Source organism: Oncorhynchus mykiss, chromosome 15 (assembly GCF_057628025.1).
Source record: "Oncorhynchus mykiss isolate SJ-2025 chromosome 15, ASM5762802v1, whole genome shotgun sequence".
Lineage (NCBI taxonomy): Eukaryota > Metazoa > Chordata > Actinopteri > Salmoniformes > Salmonidae > Oncorhynchus > Oncorhynchus mykiss.
This window is the reverse complement of record NC_143036.1, coordinates 81,878,902-81,896,863: the sequence shown is the minus strand read 5'-3', so window position 1 is coordinate 81,896,863 and position 17,962 is coordinate 81,878,902. Positions and strand designations below refer to the sequence as shown.

The 17,962-nt window shown below is 45.3% G+C and overlaps 1 protein-coding gene across 1 annotated transcript in view; it reads right to left on the bottom strand.

Annotated features, from left to right (window-relative positions):
• The window catches only part of arhgef39 (Rho guanine nucleotide exchange factor 39), a 125,693-nt gene that overhangs the window by 89,195 nt on the left and 18,536 nt on the right, over window positions 1-17,962 (bottom strand). Inside the window, exon 4 of the mRNA XM_090201380.1 lies at window positions 3,668-3,788. Coding sequence (XP_090057506.1) covers window positions 3,668-3,788 — 121 coding nt within the window. The remainder of the gene's footprint in view (window positions 1-3,667; window positions 3,789-17,962) is intronic.

Sequence of the window (17,962 nt, the reverse complement as noted above, 5' to 3'; positions counted from 1 at the left end):
TATATTTGAGATTCTTCTAAGTAGCCACCCTTTGCTTTGACAGCTTTGCACACTTGGCATTCTCTCAACCAGCTTCATGAAGTAGTCACCTGGAATGTATTTCAATTAACAGGTGTGTCTTCTTAAAAAGTTAATTTGTGAAATAGCTTTCCTTCTTAATAACCTCGTCGGGCTAGGGGGCAGTATTTTCATGTCCGGATGAAAAGCGTGCCCAAAGTAAACTGCCTGCTACTCAGGCCCAGAAGCTAGGATATGCATATAATTGGTAGATTTAGATAGAAAACACTCTAAAGTTTCTAAAACAGTGTAAAAACAAAGGGGGGTCAATGTAAATTGTCCGGAGGCCATTTGATTAATTGTTCAACAGTCTTATGTCTTGGGGGTAGAAGCTGTTAAGGAGCCTCTTGGTCCTAGACTTGGTGCTCCGGTACTGCTTGCCATGCGATAGCAGAGAGAACGGTCTATGACTGGGGTGGCTGGAGTCGGACAATTTTTTGGGCCTTCCTCTGACACCGCCTGGTATAGAGGTCCTGGATGGCAGGAAGCTTGGCCCCCGTGATGTACTGGGCCGTACGCACTACCCTCTGTGGTGCTTTGCTGTCGTAGGCCGAGCAGTTGCCATACCAGGCATTGATGCAACTGGTCAGGATACTCTTGATGCAGCTGTAGAAACTTTTGAGGATCTAAGGTGCCAAGCCAAATCTTTTCAGTCTCCTGAGGGGGAAAAGGTGTTGCGTGCCCTCTTCACGACTATCTTGATGTGTTTGGACCATGTTAGTTTGTTGGTGATGTGGACACCGAGGAACTTGACATTCTCGACCCGCTCCACTACAGCCCCGAGGATGTGAAAGTGGGCATGTTTTGTCATCCTTTTCCTGTAGTCCACAATCATTTCCTTTGTCTTGCTCACGTTGTTGCCCCTGGCACCACACTGCCAGGTCTCTGACCTCTCCCCTATAGGCTCGTCTCCTTGTTGTCGGCGATCAGGCCTACCACTGTTGTGTCGTCATGCAAACTTGATGATGGTGTTGAAGTCGTGCTTGGCCGTGCAGTCATGCAGTCATGCAGTCATGCAGTCATGCAGTCATGCAGTCATGCAGTTGTAGGTGAAAAGGGAGTACAGGACGGGACTAAGCACACATCCCTGAGGGGCCCCATGTTGAGGATGTGTTGTTGTTGTTGAGGATGTGTTGTTGTTGTTGTTGAGGATGTGTTGTTGTTGTTGAGGATGTGTTGTTGAGGATGTGTTGTTGTTGTTGAGGATGTGTTGTTGTTGAGGATGTGATGTTGATGTGTTGTTGTTGTTGAGGATGTGTTGTTGAGGATGTGTTGTTGTTGTTGTTGAGGATGTGTTGTTGAGGATGTGTTGTTGTTGTTGAGGATGTGTTGTTGAGGATGTGTTGTTGTTGTTGAGGATGTGTTGTTGAGGATGTGTTGTTGTTGTTGAGGATGTGTTGTTGCCTAACCTGACACCAGACGGGTGCAATAAAATGTGCAAATTAGGGTTCAGTGCCTTGCTCAAGGACGGATCTACACTTCTTTTAAGTGAAGCAAATCTGATGCACCCTATTACCTATTTAGTGCACTACTTTTGGTCTGGCCAAAAGGACAAAGCTAAATAAAAAGGCACAAAAAATGTGTCCTGTCCTCAGACCAACGTCGTCAACCAGACAGCGTCCCGTCCTCAGACCAAGGTCGTCAACCAGACAGCGTCCCGTCCTCAGACCAAGGTCGTCAACCAGACAGCGTCCCGTCCTCAGACCAAGGTCGTCAACCAGACAGCGTCCCGTCCTCAGACCAAGGTCGTCAACCAGACAGCGTCCCGTCCTCAGACCAAGGTCGTCAACCAGACAGCGTCCCGTCCTCAGACCAAGGTCGTCAACCAGACAGCGTCCCGTCCTCAGACCAAGGTCGTCAACCAGACAGCGTCCCGTCCTCAGACCAAGGTCGTCAACCAGACAGCGTCCCGTCCTCAGACCAAGGTCGTCAACCAGACAGCGTCCCGTCCTCAGACCAACGTCGTCAACCAGACAGCGTCCCGTCCTCAGACCAACGTCGTCAACCAGACAGCGTCCCGTCCTCAGACCAACGTCGTCAACCAGACAGCGTCCCGTCCTCAGACCAAGGTCGTCAACCAGACAGCGTCCCGTCCTCAGACCAAGGTCGTCAACCAGACAGCGTCCCGTCCTCAGACCAACGTCGTCAACCAGACAGCGTCCCGTCCTCAGACCAACGTCGTCAACCAGACGTGTCCTGTCCTCAGACCAACGTTGTATGGGGTGGTCTATATGGTCTTATACAGTCCTGTATGGGGTGGTCTATATGGTCTTAACCAGTCCTGTATGGGGTGGTCTATATGGTCTTATACAGTCCTGTGTGGGGTGGTCTATATGGTCTTAACCAGTCCTGTATGGGGTGGTCTATACGGTCCTGTATGGGGTGGTCTATACGGTCCTGTATGGGGTGGTCTATACGGTCCTGTATGGGGTGGTCTATACGGTCCTGTATGGGGTGGTCTATACGGTCCTGTATGGGGTGGTCTATACGGTCCTGTATGGGGTGGTCTATACGGTCCTGTATGGGGTGGTCTATATGGTCTTAACCAGTCCTGTATGGGGTGGTCTATATGGTCTTAACCAGTCCTGTATGGGGTGGTCTTAACCAGTCCTGTATGGGGTGGTCTATACGGTCCTGTATGGGGTGGTCTATACGGTCCTGTATGGGGTGGTCTATACGGTCCTGTATGGGGTGGTCTATACGGTCCTGTATGGGGTGGTCTATATGGTCTTATACAGTCCTGTATGGGGTGGTCTATATGGTCTTATACAGTCCTGTATGGGGTGGTCTATATGGTCTTAACCAGTCCTGTATGGGGTGGTATATATGGTCTTATACAGTCCTGTATGGGGTGGTCTATATGGTCTTATACAGTCCTTTATGGGGTGGTGGTCTATATGGTCTTATACAGTCCTGTATGGGGTGGTCTATATGGTCTTAACCAGTCCTGTATGGGGTGGTCTATATGGTCTTATACAGTCCTGTATGACAGCTCTGAACACAGCTCTGAGTTGTTGTTCACAACAATACAATAAGAAGTGGTGTTCTCACCGGAACACAGAACCTCACAGGGTTCTGAGAGTTGTTGTTCACAACAATACAATAAGAAGTGGTGTTCTCACCGGAACACAGAACCTCACAGGGTTCTGAGAGTTGTTGTTCACAACGATACAATAAGAAGTGGTGTTCTCACCGGAACACAGAACCTCACAGGGTTCTGAGAGTTGTTGTTCACAACAATACAATAAGAAGTGGTGTTCTCACCGGAACACAGAACCTCACAGGGTTCTGAGAGTTGTTGTTCACAACAATACAATAAGAAGTGGTGTTCTCACCGGAACACAGAACCTCACAGGGTTCTGAGAGTTGTTGTTCACAACAATACAATAAGAAGTGTTCTCACCGGAACACAGAACCTCACAGGGTTCTGAGAGTTGTTGTTCACAACGATACAATAAGAAGTGGTGTTCTCACCGGAACACAGAACCTCACAGGGTTCTGAGAGTTGTTGTTCACAACGATACAATAAGAAGTGTTCTCACCGGAACACAGAACCTCACAGGGTTCTGAGAGTTGCTGCTCACAACAATACAATAAGAAGTGTTCTTACCGCCAGGACCTTGCTGGCGTTCTGGATGTTGTCTACGTAGGTAACGTAGTGGTGGAGGTGAGGACAGAAGTCATCAAATCCACGGCCCAAGTCCCCGTTCTCCAGACGGACCAACAACGTCCTGCAGAGTAGAGAGAGAGAGAGACAATTAACAATGATGATCAGCATCGACAACACATCCTCATGCAAGATAACATGTCAAGATAATCACAATATAGTATTGGCAACTAAGCATTCTGGGAATATCGTGACGTCCCCGGAAATACCCAGCCCTAGAAATATCGCAATGGACATCACAGTACGATATTCTCACATAACTTAGATGCCGATACGACATGTAAATCACATTCTACATGTAAATCACATTCTGCATGTAAATCACATTCTACATGTAAATCACATTCTACATGTAAATCACATTCTACATGTAAATCACATTCTACATGTAAATCACATTCTACATGTAAATCACATTCTGCATGTAAATCACATTCTGCATGTAGATCCGATTCTATACATAGAGTCAATTCTACATGTAGAGTCGACTAGCGCTATCAATCTGATGCCAAATCCATATTTGGAGTAAAAGTATCATTATAATGTCGTCGAAAATAATATTGTGATATGCAACAGCATCGATCTCCCCCCCCACCCCCCCATCACTAAATATTACCACATAGAACCGTCTGATCACCACAGTAACAAATAACATGAATAAATTAAAAGAGTGCTCAACAATTAGACATGTACAACTCCTGACTGCACTGGTCTAATGATGTTCCCAGAGACATTACATCCTCACGTCGCTGGAAAGAAGGAGCTCGGAAGTTGATTTAAATAGATTGCAATGAAAGCATCGGGCCAAGGTAGACCTGTTGGTAATCAGAAGACTCAGAGACAGCCAGGAGACACACACACACAGCCAGGAGAGAGAGAGACACACACAGCCAGGAGACACACACACACACAGCCAGGAGAGAGAGACACACACAGCCAGGAGAGAGAGACACACACAGCCAGGAGACACACACACACACAGCCAGGAGAGAGAGACACACACACAGCCAGGACACACACACACACACAGCCAGGAGAGACACACACACACACACACAGCCAGGAGAGAGAGACACACACAGCCAGGAGACACAAGCGCGCGCACACACACACACACTAGAAACGCACACACACTTAGCAGGAGAGAGAGACACAAGCGCGCGCACACACACACACACACACTTAGCAGGAGAGTCGGGCTAACGAGGGCAAAGGGCAAGAAAACCATGTTTCCGTTTCTTCCCTCGTCTCACAGCCAGAGGATATTATGATAAATATAAAGCTACAAATTACAACTTCCAGACTGTTTTTCAGGGTGATTAAATAGTCTGGCCGTCAGGAAGAAAGAGAACGAGAAGATCGGAGGGGAGAGTAGAGTGGAAGGGAGGAGAATAGAGTAGTGGGGAAGGGAGGAGGAGAGGAAAGGGAGGAGGAGAGAGGGAGGAAAGGGAGGAGGAGAGAGGGAGGAAAGGTAGGAGGAGAGAGGGAGTAAAGGTAGGAGGAGAGAGGGAGGAAAGGTAGGAGGAGAGAGGGAGGAGGAGAGAGGGAGGAAAGGGAGGAGGAGAGAGGGAGGAAAGGTAGGAGGAGAGAGGGAGGAAAGGTAGGAGGAGAGAGGGAGGAAAGGGAGGAGGAGAGAGGGAGGAAAGGGAGGAGGAGAGAGGGAGGAGGAGAGAGGGAGGAAAGGGAGGAGGAGAATAGAGAGTGGAAGGGAGGAGGAGAATAGAGAGTGGAAGGGAGGAGGAGAATAGAGAGTGGAAGGGAGGAGGAGAATAGAGAGTGGAAGGAAGGAGGAGAATAGAGAGTGGAAGGGAGGAGGAGAATAGAGAGTGGAAGGAAGGAGGAGAATAGAGAGTGGAAGGGAGGAGGAGAATAGAGAGTGGAAGGGAGGAGGAGAATAGAGAGTGGAAGGGAGGAGGAGAATAGAGAGTGGAAGGAAGGAGGAGAATAGAGAGTGGAAGGGAGGAGGAGAATAGAGAGTGGAAGGGAGGAGGAGAATAGAGAGTGGAAGGAAGGAGGAGAATAGAGAGTGGAAGGGAGGAGGAGAATAGAGAGTGGAAGGAAGGAGGAGAATAGAGAGTGGAAGGGAGGAGGAGAATAGAGAGTGGAAGGGAGGAGGAGAATATAGAGTGGAAGGGAGGAGGAGAATATAGAGTGGAAGGGAGGAGGAGAATAGAGAGTGGAAGGGAGGAGGAGAATATAGAGTGGAAGGGAGGAGGAGAATAGAGAGTGGAAGGGAGGAGGAGAATAGAGAGTGGAAGGAAGGAGGAGAATAGAGAGTGGAAGGGAGGAGGAGAATAGAGAGTGGAAGGGAGGAGGAGAATAGAGAGTGGAAGGGAGGAGGAGAATAGAGAGTGGAAGGGAGGAGGAGAATAGAGAGTGGAAGGGAGGAGGAGAATAGAGAGTGGAAGGGAGGAGGAGAATAGAGAGTGGAAGGGAGGAGGAGAATAGAGAGTGGAAGGGAGGAGGAGAATAGAGAGTGGAAGGAAGGAGGAGAATAGAGAGTGGAAGGGAGGAGGAGAATAGAGAGTGGAAGGGAGGAGGAGAATAGAGAGTGGAAGGGAGGAGGAGAATAGAGAGTGGAAGGGAGGAGGAGAATAGAGAGTGGAAGGGAGGAGGAGAATAGAGAGTGGAAGGGAGGAGGAGAATAGAGAGTGGAAGGGAGGAGGAGAATAGAGAGTGGAAGGAAGGAGGAGAATAGAGAGTGGAAGGAAGGAGGAGAATAGAGAGTGGAAGGGAGGAGGAGAATAGAGAGTGGAAGGAAGGAGGAGAATAGAGAAGTAGTTATCGATCACACACATAAAACAAAAAGAAAGCAGAACTTTGTCTCAGGTTTTCAACAGTGAAAAGGATGTTACTCCCGTCACCCTGGATACAGTTTGATCTGTATCACACTACAAATCACACCACATTACATCCTCATTAAACTCCCCAGACACACCTGGGAGGGAATATCAATCTCTCCAAATAGCTTTGTGATTCTGCTCTAGTTCCTCTGGGTGACGCGACGCTGTCTTTGGCGTTGGTCATTACAGTCTGTTACAGTGGAACAGGGAGGAGGGATAATTAGCTTTTTCCATCTACATACTATCACCGTCTTGGTCACAACTCCTCATAAACTGCCTGAACCATGATGAACGGCACGGGAGGATCATCAACACACTAAATATTCCTACATATAAATATATAAGTCGGCTAGTGTTTAATTACAGTGGAATTCCTGATTAGTGTGCGGTGTTGTTCCCCTGGAGGAAAGTCAATTTTTTTTTAAAAACAGGATGTGAACTGAGTTATACCTTCCTTCCTACATTTACCACACACACACTACACCCAACGATACAGACATGATACCTGACAGAAAAGCCTGTTATCATTCCTCTAAATCAACACACTACGCCCACGTGGAGTGCAATGTAATGATCGGCGTCCAAAAATGCAGATTTACGATTTTCAAGTTTTCATAACATTGGCCCGAATGTAAAAAACGGTCGACCTCCACACCCCAAAGTGCTCACTCCTCCCCAACTCACAGCTGTCATGGTGACTGGTACCAGTCTGTGTCTCTTCTCCTCCCAGAGGATCCCTGACGTCTGACCTGACCTCTACCCCAAAGTGCTCACTCCTCCCCAGCTCACAGCTGTCATGGTGACTGGTACCAGTCTGTGTCTCTTCTCCTCCCAGAGGATCCCTGACGTCTGACCTGACCTCTACCCCAAAGTGCTCACTCCTCCCCAACTCACAGCTGTCATGGTGACTGGTACCAGTCTGTGTCTCTTCTCCTCCCAGAGGATCCCTGACGTCTGACCTGACCTCTACCCCAAAGTGCTCACTCCTCCCCAACTCACAGCTGTCATGGTGACTGGTACCAGTCTGTGTCTCTTCTCCTCCCAGAGGATCCCTGACGTCTGACCTGACCTCTACCCCAAAGTGCTCACTCCTCCCCAACTCACAGCTGTCATGATGACTGGTACCAGTCTGTGTCTCCTCTCCTCCCAGAGGATCCCTGATGTCTGACAATAACATATCCTGACATAATATAAACGTAATGCATTACCCTCTCTCCCTCAGTGACATATCCTGACATAATGTAAACGTAATACATTACCCTCTCTCCCTCAGTGACATATCTTGACATAATGTAATGCATTACCCTCTCCCCCTCAGTGACATATCCTGACATAATGTAAACGTAATACATTACCCTCTCTCCCTCAGTGACATATCCTGACATAATGTAAACGTAATACATTACCGTCTCTCCCTCAGTGACATATCCTGACATAATGTAAACGTAATACATTACCGTCTCTCCCTCAGTGACATATCTTGACATAATGTAATACATTACCCTCTCTCCCTCAGTGACATATCCTGACATAATGTAAACGTAATGCATTACCCTCTCTCCCTCAGTGACATATCCTGACATAATGTAAACGTAATACATTACCGTCTCTCCCTCAGTGACATATCCTGACATAATGTAAACGTAATACATTACCGTCTCTCCCTCAGTGACATATCCTGACATAATGTAATGCATTACCCTCTCCCTCAGTGACATATCCTGACATAATGTAAACGTAATACATTACCGTCTCTCCCTCAGTGACATATCCTGACATAATGTAAACGTAATACATTACCGTCTCTCCCTCAGTGACATATCCTGACATAATGTAAACGTTATACATTACCCTCTCCCTCAGTGACATATCCTGACATAATGTAAACGTAATACATTACCATCTCTCCCTCAGTGACATGAATAAGTGTGTTTCATATTCTCAGAGCCCCTCAGCAGCCTCCGCTGATAGAGACGCACCAGTTTATCCAATACAGTCACACTCTACCGCGTCCAAAATGACACCCTATTCCCTTTATAGAGCACTACATTCGACCAGGGCCCACAGTGCACTATATAGGGAGTGGTTTGGGACATGCCCTCAGTAATACACCCCTCTGTCTTCATCATGCCACTCTCAGGAAGAAAGCCTGTCAGTCTCAGAGTGGAGATGAGGACCTGTGGGACTCAACACCTGATCATTATTCAACACAGTACGACGCTCATTCTGTGAAGCTATAAACCACATGATTAAATAGAACACGACTATGTTGTAATGTCTACGGCTCTATTGGAACCATGCGGAACACAGAACCCTACCAACACTCTAGAACACGACTATGTTGTAATGTCTACAGCTCTATTGGAACCACACGGAACACAGAACCCTACCAACACTCTAGAACACGACTATGTTGTAATGTCTACGGCTCTATTGGAACCATATTCCATACGGAACACGGAACACTACCAACACGACTATGTTGTAATGTCTACGGCTCTATTGGAACCATATTCCATACGGAACACGGAACACTACCAACACTCTAGAACACGACTATGTTGTAATGTCTACGGCTCTATTGGAACCATACGGAACACAGAACCCTACCAAAACTCTAGAACACGACTATGTTGTAATGTCTACGGCTCTATTGGAACCATGCGGAACACAGAACCCTACCAACACTCTAGAACACGACTATGTTGTAATGTCTACGGCTCTATTGGAACCATGCGGAACACAGAACACTACCAACACTCTAGAACACGACTATGTTGTAATGTCTACGGCTCTATTGGAACCATACGGAACACAGAACACTACCAACACTCTAGAACACGACTATGTTGTAATGTCTACGGCTCTATTGGAACCACGCGGAACACAGAACCCTACCAACACTCTAGAACACGACTATGTTGTAATGTCTACGGCTCTATTGGAACCATATTCCATACGGAACACAGAACCCTACCAACACTCTAGAACACGACTATGTTGTAATGTCTACGGCTCTATTGGAACCATACGGAACACAGAACACTACCAACACTCTAGAACACGACTATGTTGTAATGTCTACAGCTCTATTGGAACCATACGGAACACAGAACACTACCAACACTCTAGAACACGACTATGTTGTAATGTCTACGGCTCTATTGGAACCACACGGAACACAGAACCCTACCAACACTCTAGAACACGACTATGTTGTAATGTCTACGGCTCTATTGGAACCATATTCCATACGGAACACTACCAACACTCTAGAACACGACTATGTTGTAATGTCTACGGCTCTATTGGAACCATATTCCATATGGAACACAGAACACTACCAACACTCTAGAACACGACTATGTTGTGATGTCTACGGCTCTATTGGAACCATACGGAACACAGAACACTACCAACACTCTAGAACACGACTATGTTGTAATGTCTACGGCTCTATTGGAACCATGCGGAACACAGAACACTACCAACACTCTAGAACACGACTATGTTGTAATGTCTACGGCTCTATTGGAACCATACGGAACACAGAACACTACCAACACTCTAGAATACGACTATGTTGTAATGTCTACGGCTCTATTGGAACCATATTCCATACGGAACACGGAACACTACCAACACTCTAGAACACGACTATGTTGTAATGTCTACGGCTCTATTGGAACCATACGGAACACGGAACACTACCAACACTCTAAAACACGACTATGTTGTAATGTCTACGGCTCTATTGGAACAATATTCCATATGGAACACGGAACACTACCAACACGACTATGTTGTAATGTCTACAGCTCTATTGGAACCACACGGAACACAGAACCCTACCAACACTCTAGAACAGGACTATGTTGTAATGTCTACGGCTCTATTGGAACCATATTCCATACGGAACACGGAACACTACCAACACTCTAGAACACGACTATGTTGTAATGTCTACAGCTCTATTGGAACCACACGGAACACAGAACCCTACCAACACTCTAGAACACGACTATGTTGTAATGTCTACGGCTCTATTGGAACCATATTCCATACGGAACACGGAACACTACCAACACTCTAGAACACGACTATGTTGTAATGTCTACGGCTCTATTGGAACCATATTCCATACGGAACACAGAACACTACCAACACTCTAGAACACGACTATGTTGTAATGTCTACGGCTCTATTGGAACCATATTCCATACGGAACACGGAACACTACCAACACTCTAGAACACGACTATGTTGTAATGTCTACGGCTCTATTGGAACCATATTCCATACGGAACACAGAACACTACCAACACTCTAGAACACGACTATGTTGTAATGTCTACGGCTCTATTGGAACCATACGGAACACGGAACACTACCAACACTCTAGAACACGACTATGTTGTAATGTCTACGGCTCGATTGGAACCATATTCCATACGGAACACAGAACCCTACCAACACTCTAGAACACGACTATGTTGTAATGTCTACGGCTCTATTGGAACCATACGGAACACGGAACACTACCAACACTCTAGAACACGACTATGTTGTAATGTCTACGGCTCTATTGGAACCATATTCCATACGGAACACGGAACACTACCAACACTCTAGAACACGACTATGTTGTAATGTCTACGGCTCTATTGGAACCATATTCCATATGGAACACAGAACCCTACCAACACTCTAGAACACGACTATGTTGTAATGTCTACGGCTCTATTGGAACCATATTCCATACGGAACACGGAACACTACCAACACTCTAGAAAACGACTATGTTGTAATGTCTACGGCTCTATTGGAACCATATTCCATACGGAACACGGAACACTACCAACACTCTAGAACACGACTATGTTGTAATGTCTACGGCTCTATTGGAACCATACGGAACACAGAACACTACCAACACTCTAGAACACGACTATGTTGTAATGTCTACGGCTCTATTGGAACCATATTCCATACGGAACACAGAACCCTACCAACACTCTAGAACACGACTATGTTGTAATGTCTACGGCTCTATTGGAACCATACGGAACACGGAACACTACCAACACTCTAGAACACGACTATGTTGTAATGTCTACGGCTCTATTGGAACCATATTCCATATGGAACACGGAACACTACCGACACTCTAGAACACGACTATGTTGTAATGTCTACGGCTCTATTGGAACCATATTCCATACGGAACACTACCAACACTCTAGAACACGACTATGTTGTAATGTCTACGGCTCTATTGGAACCATACGGAACACAGAACACTACCAACACTCTAGAACACGACTATGTTGTAATGTCTACGGCTCTATTGGAACCATATTCCATACGGAACACGGAACACTACCAACACTCTAGAACACGACTATGTTGTAATGTCTACGGCTCTATTGGAACCATATTCCATACGGAACACTACCAACACTCTAGAACACGACTATGTTGTAATGTCTACGGCTCTATTGGAACCATATTCCATACGGAACACGGAACACTACCAACACTCTAGAACACGACTATGTTGTAATGTCTACGGCTCTATTGGAACCATACGGAACACAGAACACTACCAACACTCTAGAACACGACTATGTTGTAATGTCTACGGCTCTATTGGAACCATATTCCATACGGAACACAGAACCCTACCAACACTCTAGAACACGACTATGTTGTAATGTCTACGGCTCTATTGGAACCATACGGAACACGGAACACTACCAACACTCTAGAACACGACTATGTTGTAATGTCTACGGCTCTATTGGAACCATATTCCATATGGAACACGGAACACTACCGACACTCTAGAACACGACTATGTTGTAATGTCTACGGCTCTATTGGAACCATATTCCATACGGAACACTACCAACACTCTAGAACACGACTATGTTGTAATGTCTACGGCTCTATTGGAACCATATTCCATACGGAACACGGAACACTACCAACACTCTAGAACACGACTATGTTGTAATGTCTACGGCTCTATTGGAACCATACGGAACACGGAACACTACCAACACTCTAAAACACGACTATGTTGTAATGTCTACGGCTCTATTGGAACAATATTCCATATGGAACACGGAACACTACCAACACGACTATGTTGTAATGTCTACAGCTCTATTGGAACCACACGGAACACAGAACCCTACCAACACTCTAGAACAGGACTATGTTGTAATGTCTACGGCTCTATTGGAACCATATTCCATACGGAACACGGAACACTACCAACACTCTAGAACACGACTATGTTGTAATGTCTACAGCTCTATTGGAACCACACGGAACACAGAACCCTACCAACACTCTAGAACACGACTATGTTGTAATGTCTACGGCTCTATTGGAACCATATTCCATACGGAACACGGAACACTACCAACACTCTAGAACACGACTATGTTGTAATGTCTACGGCTCTATTGGAACCATATTCCATACGGAACACAGAACACTACCAACACTCTAGAACACGACTATGTTGTAATGTCTACGGCTCTATTGGAACCATATTCCATACGGAACACGGAACACTACCAACACTCTAGAACACGACTATGTTGTAATGTCTACGGCTCTATTGGAACCATATTCCATACGGAACACAGAACACTACCAACACTCTAGAACACGACTATGTTGTAATGTCTACGGCTCTATTGGAACCATACGGAACACGGAACACTACCAACACTCTAGAACACGACTATGTTGTAATGTCTACGGCTCGATTGGAACCATATTCCATACGGAACACAGAACCCTACCAACACTCTAGAACACGACTATGTTGTAATGTCTACGGCTCTATTGGAACCATACGGAACACGGAACACTACCAACACTCTAGAACACGACTATGTTGTAATGTCTACGGCTCTATTGGAACCATATTCCATACGGAACACGGAACACTACCAACACTCTAGAACACGACTATGTTGTAATGTCTACGGCTCTATTGGAACCATATTCCATATGGAACACAGAACCCTACCAACACTCTAGAACACGACTATGTTGTAATGTCTACGGCTCTATTGGAACCATATTCCATACGGAACACGGAACACTACCAACACTCTAGAACACGACTATGTTGTAATGTCTACGGCTCTATTGGAACCATACGGAACACAGAACACTACCAACACTCTAGAACACGACTATGTTGTAATGTCTACGGCTCTATTGGAACCATATTCCATACGGAACACAGAACCCTACCAACACTCTAGAACACGACTATGTTGTAATGTCTACGGCTCTATTGGAACCATACGGAACACGGAACACTACCAACACTCTAGAACACGACTATGTTGTAATGTCTACGGCTCTATTGGAACCATATTCCATATGGAACACGGAACACTACCGACACTCTAGAACACGACTATGTTGTAATGTCTACGGCTCTATTGGAACCATATTCCATACGGAACACTACCAACACTCTAGAACACGACTATGTTGTAATGTCTACGGCTCTATTGGAACCATACGGAACACAGAACACTACCAACACTCTAGAACACGACTATGTTGTAATGTCTACGGCTCTATTGGAACCATATTCCATACGGAACACGGAACACTACCAACACTCTAGAACACGACTATGTTGTAATGTCTACGGCTCTATTGGAACCATATTCCATACGGAACACTACCAACACTCTAGAACACGACTATGTTGTAATGTCTACGGCTCTATTGGAACCATATTCCATACGGAACACGGAACACTACCAACACTCTAGAACACGACTATGTTGTAATGTCTACGGCTCTATTGGAACCATACGGAACACAGAACACTACCAACACTCTAGAACACGACTATGTTGTAATGTCTACGGCTCTATTGGAACCATATTCCATACGGAACACAGAACCCTACCAACACTCTAGAACACGACTATGTTGTAATGTCTACGGCTCTATTGGAACCATACGGAACACGGAACACTACCAACACTCTAGAACACGACTATGTTGTAATGTCTACGGCTCTATTGGAACCATATTCCATATGGAACACGGAACACTACCGACACTCTAGAACACGACTATGTTGTAATGTCTACGGCTCTATTGGAACCATATTCCATACGGAACACTACCAACACTCTAGAACACGACTATGTTGTAATGTCTACGGCTCTATTGGAACCATACGGAACACAGAACACTACCAACACTCTAGAACACGACTATGTTGTAATGTCTACGGCTCTATTGGAACCATACGGAACACAGAACACTACCAACACTCTAGAACATGACTATGTTGTAATGTCTACGGCTCTATTGGAACCATATTCCATACGGAACACGGAACACTACCAACACTCTAGAACACGACTATGTTGTAATGTCTACGGCTCTATTGGAACCATATTCCATACGGAACACTACCAACACTCTAGAACACGACTATGTTGTAATGTCTACGGCTCTATTGGAACCATACGGAACACAGAACACAACCAACACTCTAGAACACGACTATGTTGTAATGTCTACGGCTCTATTGGAACCATATTCCATATGGAACACGGAACACAACCAACACTCTAGAACACGACTATGTTGTAATGTCTACGGCTCTATTGGAACCATATTCCATATGGAACACGGAACACTACCAACACTCTAGAACACAACTATGTTGTAATGTCTACGGCTCTATTGGAACCATATTCCATACGGAACACTACCAACACTCTAGAACACGACTATGTTGTAATGTCTACGGCTCTATTGGAACCATACGGAACACAGAACACTACCAACACTCTAGAACACGACTATGTTGTAATGTCTACGGCTCTATTGGAACCATACGGAACACAGAACCCTACCAACACTCTAGAACACGACTATGTTGTAATGTCTACGGCTCTATAGGAACCATGCGGAACACAGAACACTACCAACACTCTAGAACACGACTATGTTGTAATGTCTACGGCTCTATTGGAACCATATTCCATACGGAACACAGAACACTACCAACACTCTAGAACACGACTATGTTGTAATGTCTACGGCTCTATTGGAACCATATTCCATATGGAACACAGAACACTACCAACACTCTAGAACACGACTATGTTGTAATGTCTACGGCTCTATTGGAACCATACGGAACACAGAACCCTACCAACACTCTAGAACACGACTATGTTGTAATGTCTACGGCTCTATTAGAACCATATTCCATACGGAACACGGAACACTACCAACACTCTAGAACACGACTATGTTGTAATGTCTACGGCTCTATTGGAACCATACGGAACACGGAACACTACCAACACTCTAGAACACGACTATGTTGTAATGTCTACGGCTCTATTGGAACCATATTCCATACGGAACACGGAACACTACCAACACTCTAGAACACGACTATGTTGTAATGTCTACGGCTCTATTGGAACCATACGGAACACGGAACACTACCAACACTCTAGAACACGACTATGTTGTAATGTCTACGGCTCTATTGGAACCATATTCCATACGGAACACGGAACACTACCAACACTCTAGAACTCGACTATGTTGTAATGTCTACGGCTCTATTGGAACCATATTCCATACGGAACACAGAACCCTACCAACACTCTAGAACACGACTATGTTGTAATGTCTACGGCTCTATTGGAACCATACGGAACACGGAACACTACCAACACTCTAGAACACGACTATGTTGTAATGTCTACGGCTCTATTGGAACCATATTCCATACGGAACACGGAACACTACCAACACTCTAGAACATGACTATGTTGTAATGTCTACGGCTCTATTGGAACCATATTCCATATGGAACACAGAACCCTACCAACACTCTAGAACACGACTATGTTGTAATGTCTACGGCTCTATTGGAACCATATTCCATACGGAACACGGAACACTACCAACACTCTAGAAAACGACTATGTTGTAATGTCTACGGCTCTATTGGAACCATATTCCATACGGAACACGGAACACTACCAACACTCTAGAACACGACTATGTTGTAATGTCTACGGCTCTATTGGAACCATACGGAACACAGAACACTACCAACACTCTAGAACACAACTATGTTGTAATGTCTACGGCTCTATTGGAACCATATTCCATACGGAACACAGAACCCTACCAACACTCTAGAACATGACTATGTTGTAATGTCTACGGCTCCATTGGAACCATACGGAACACGGAACACTACCAACACTCTAGAACACGACTATGTTGTAATGTCTACGGCTCTATTGGAACCATATTCCATATGGAACACGGAACACTACCGACACTCTAGAACACGACTATGTTGTAATGTCTACGGCTCTATTGGAACCATACGGAACACAGAACACTACCAACACTCTAGAACACGACTATGTTGTAATGTATACGGCTCTATTGGAACAATATTCCATATGGAACACGGAACACTACCAACACTCTAGAACACGACTATGTTGTAATGTCTACGGCTCTATTGGAACCATATTCCATACGGAACACAGAACACTACCAACACTCTAGAACACGACTATGTTGTAATGTCTACGGCTCTATTGGAACCATACGGAACACAGAACACTACCAACACTCTAGAACACGACTATGGTGTAATGTCTACGGCTCTATTGGAACCATATTCCATATGGAACACGGAACACTACCAACACTCTAGAACACGACTATGTTGTAATGTCTACGGCTCTATTGGAACCATATTCCATACGGAACACGGAACACTACCAACACTCTAGAACACGACTATGTTGTAATGTCTACGGCTCTATTGGAACCATATTCCATACGGAACACTACCAACACTCTAGAACACGACTATGTTGTAATGTCTACGGCTCTATTGGAACCATACGGAACACAGAACACAACCAACACTCTAGAACACGACTATGTTGTAATGTCTACGGCTCTATTGGAACCATATTCCATATGGAACACGGAACACTACCAACACTCTAGAACACGACTATGTTGTAATGTCTACGGCTCTATTGGAACCATATTCCATACGGAACACGGAACACTACCAACACTCTAGTACACGACTATGTTGTAATGTCTACGGCTCTATTGGAACCATACGGAACACAGAACACTACCAACACTCTAGAACACGACTATGTTGTAATGTCTACGGCTCTATTGGAACCATACGGAACACGGAACACTACCAACACTCTAAAACACGACTATGTTGTAATGTCTACGGCTCTATTGGAACAATATTCCATATGGAACACGGAACACTACCAACACTCTAGAACACGACTATGTTGTAATGTCTACAGCT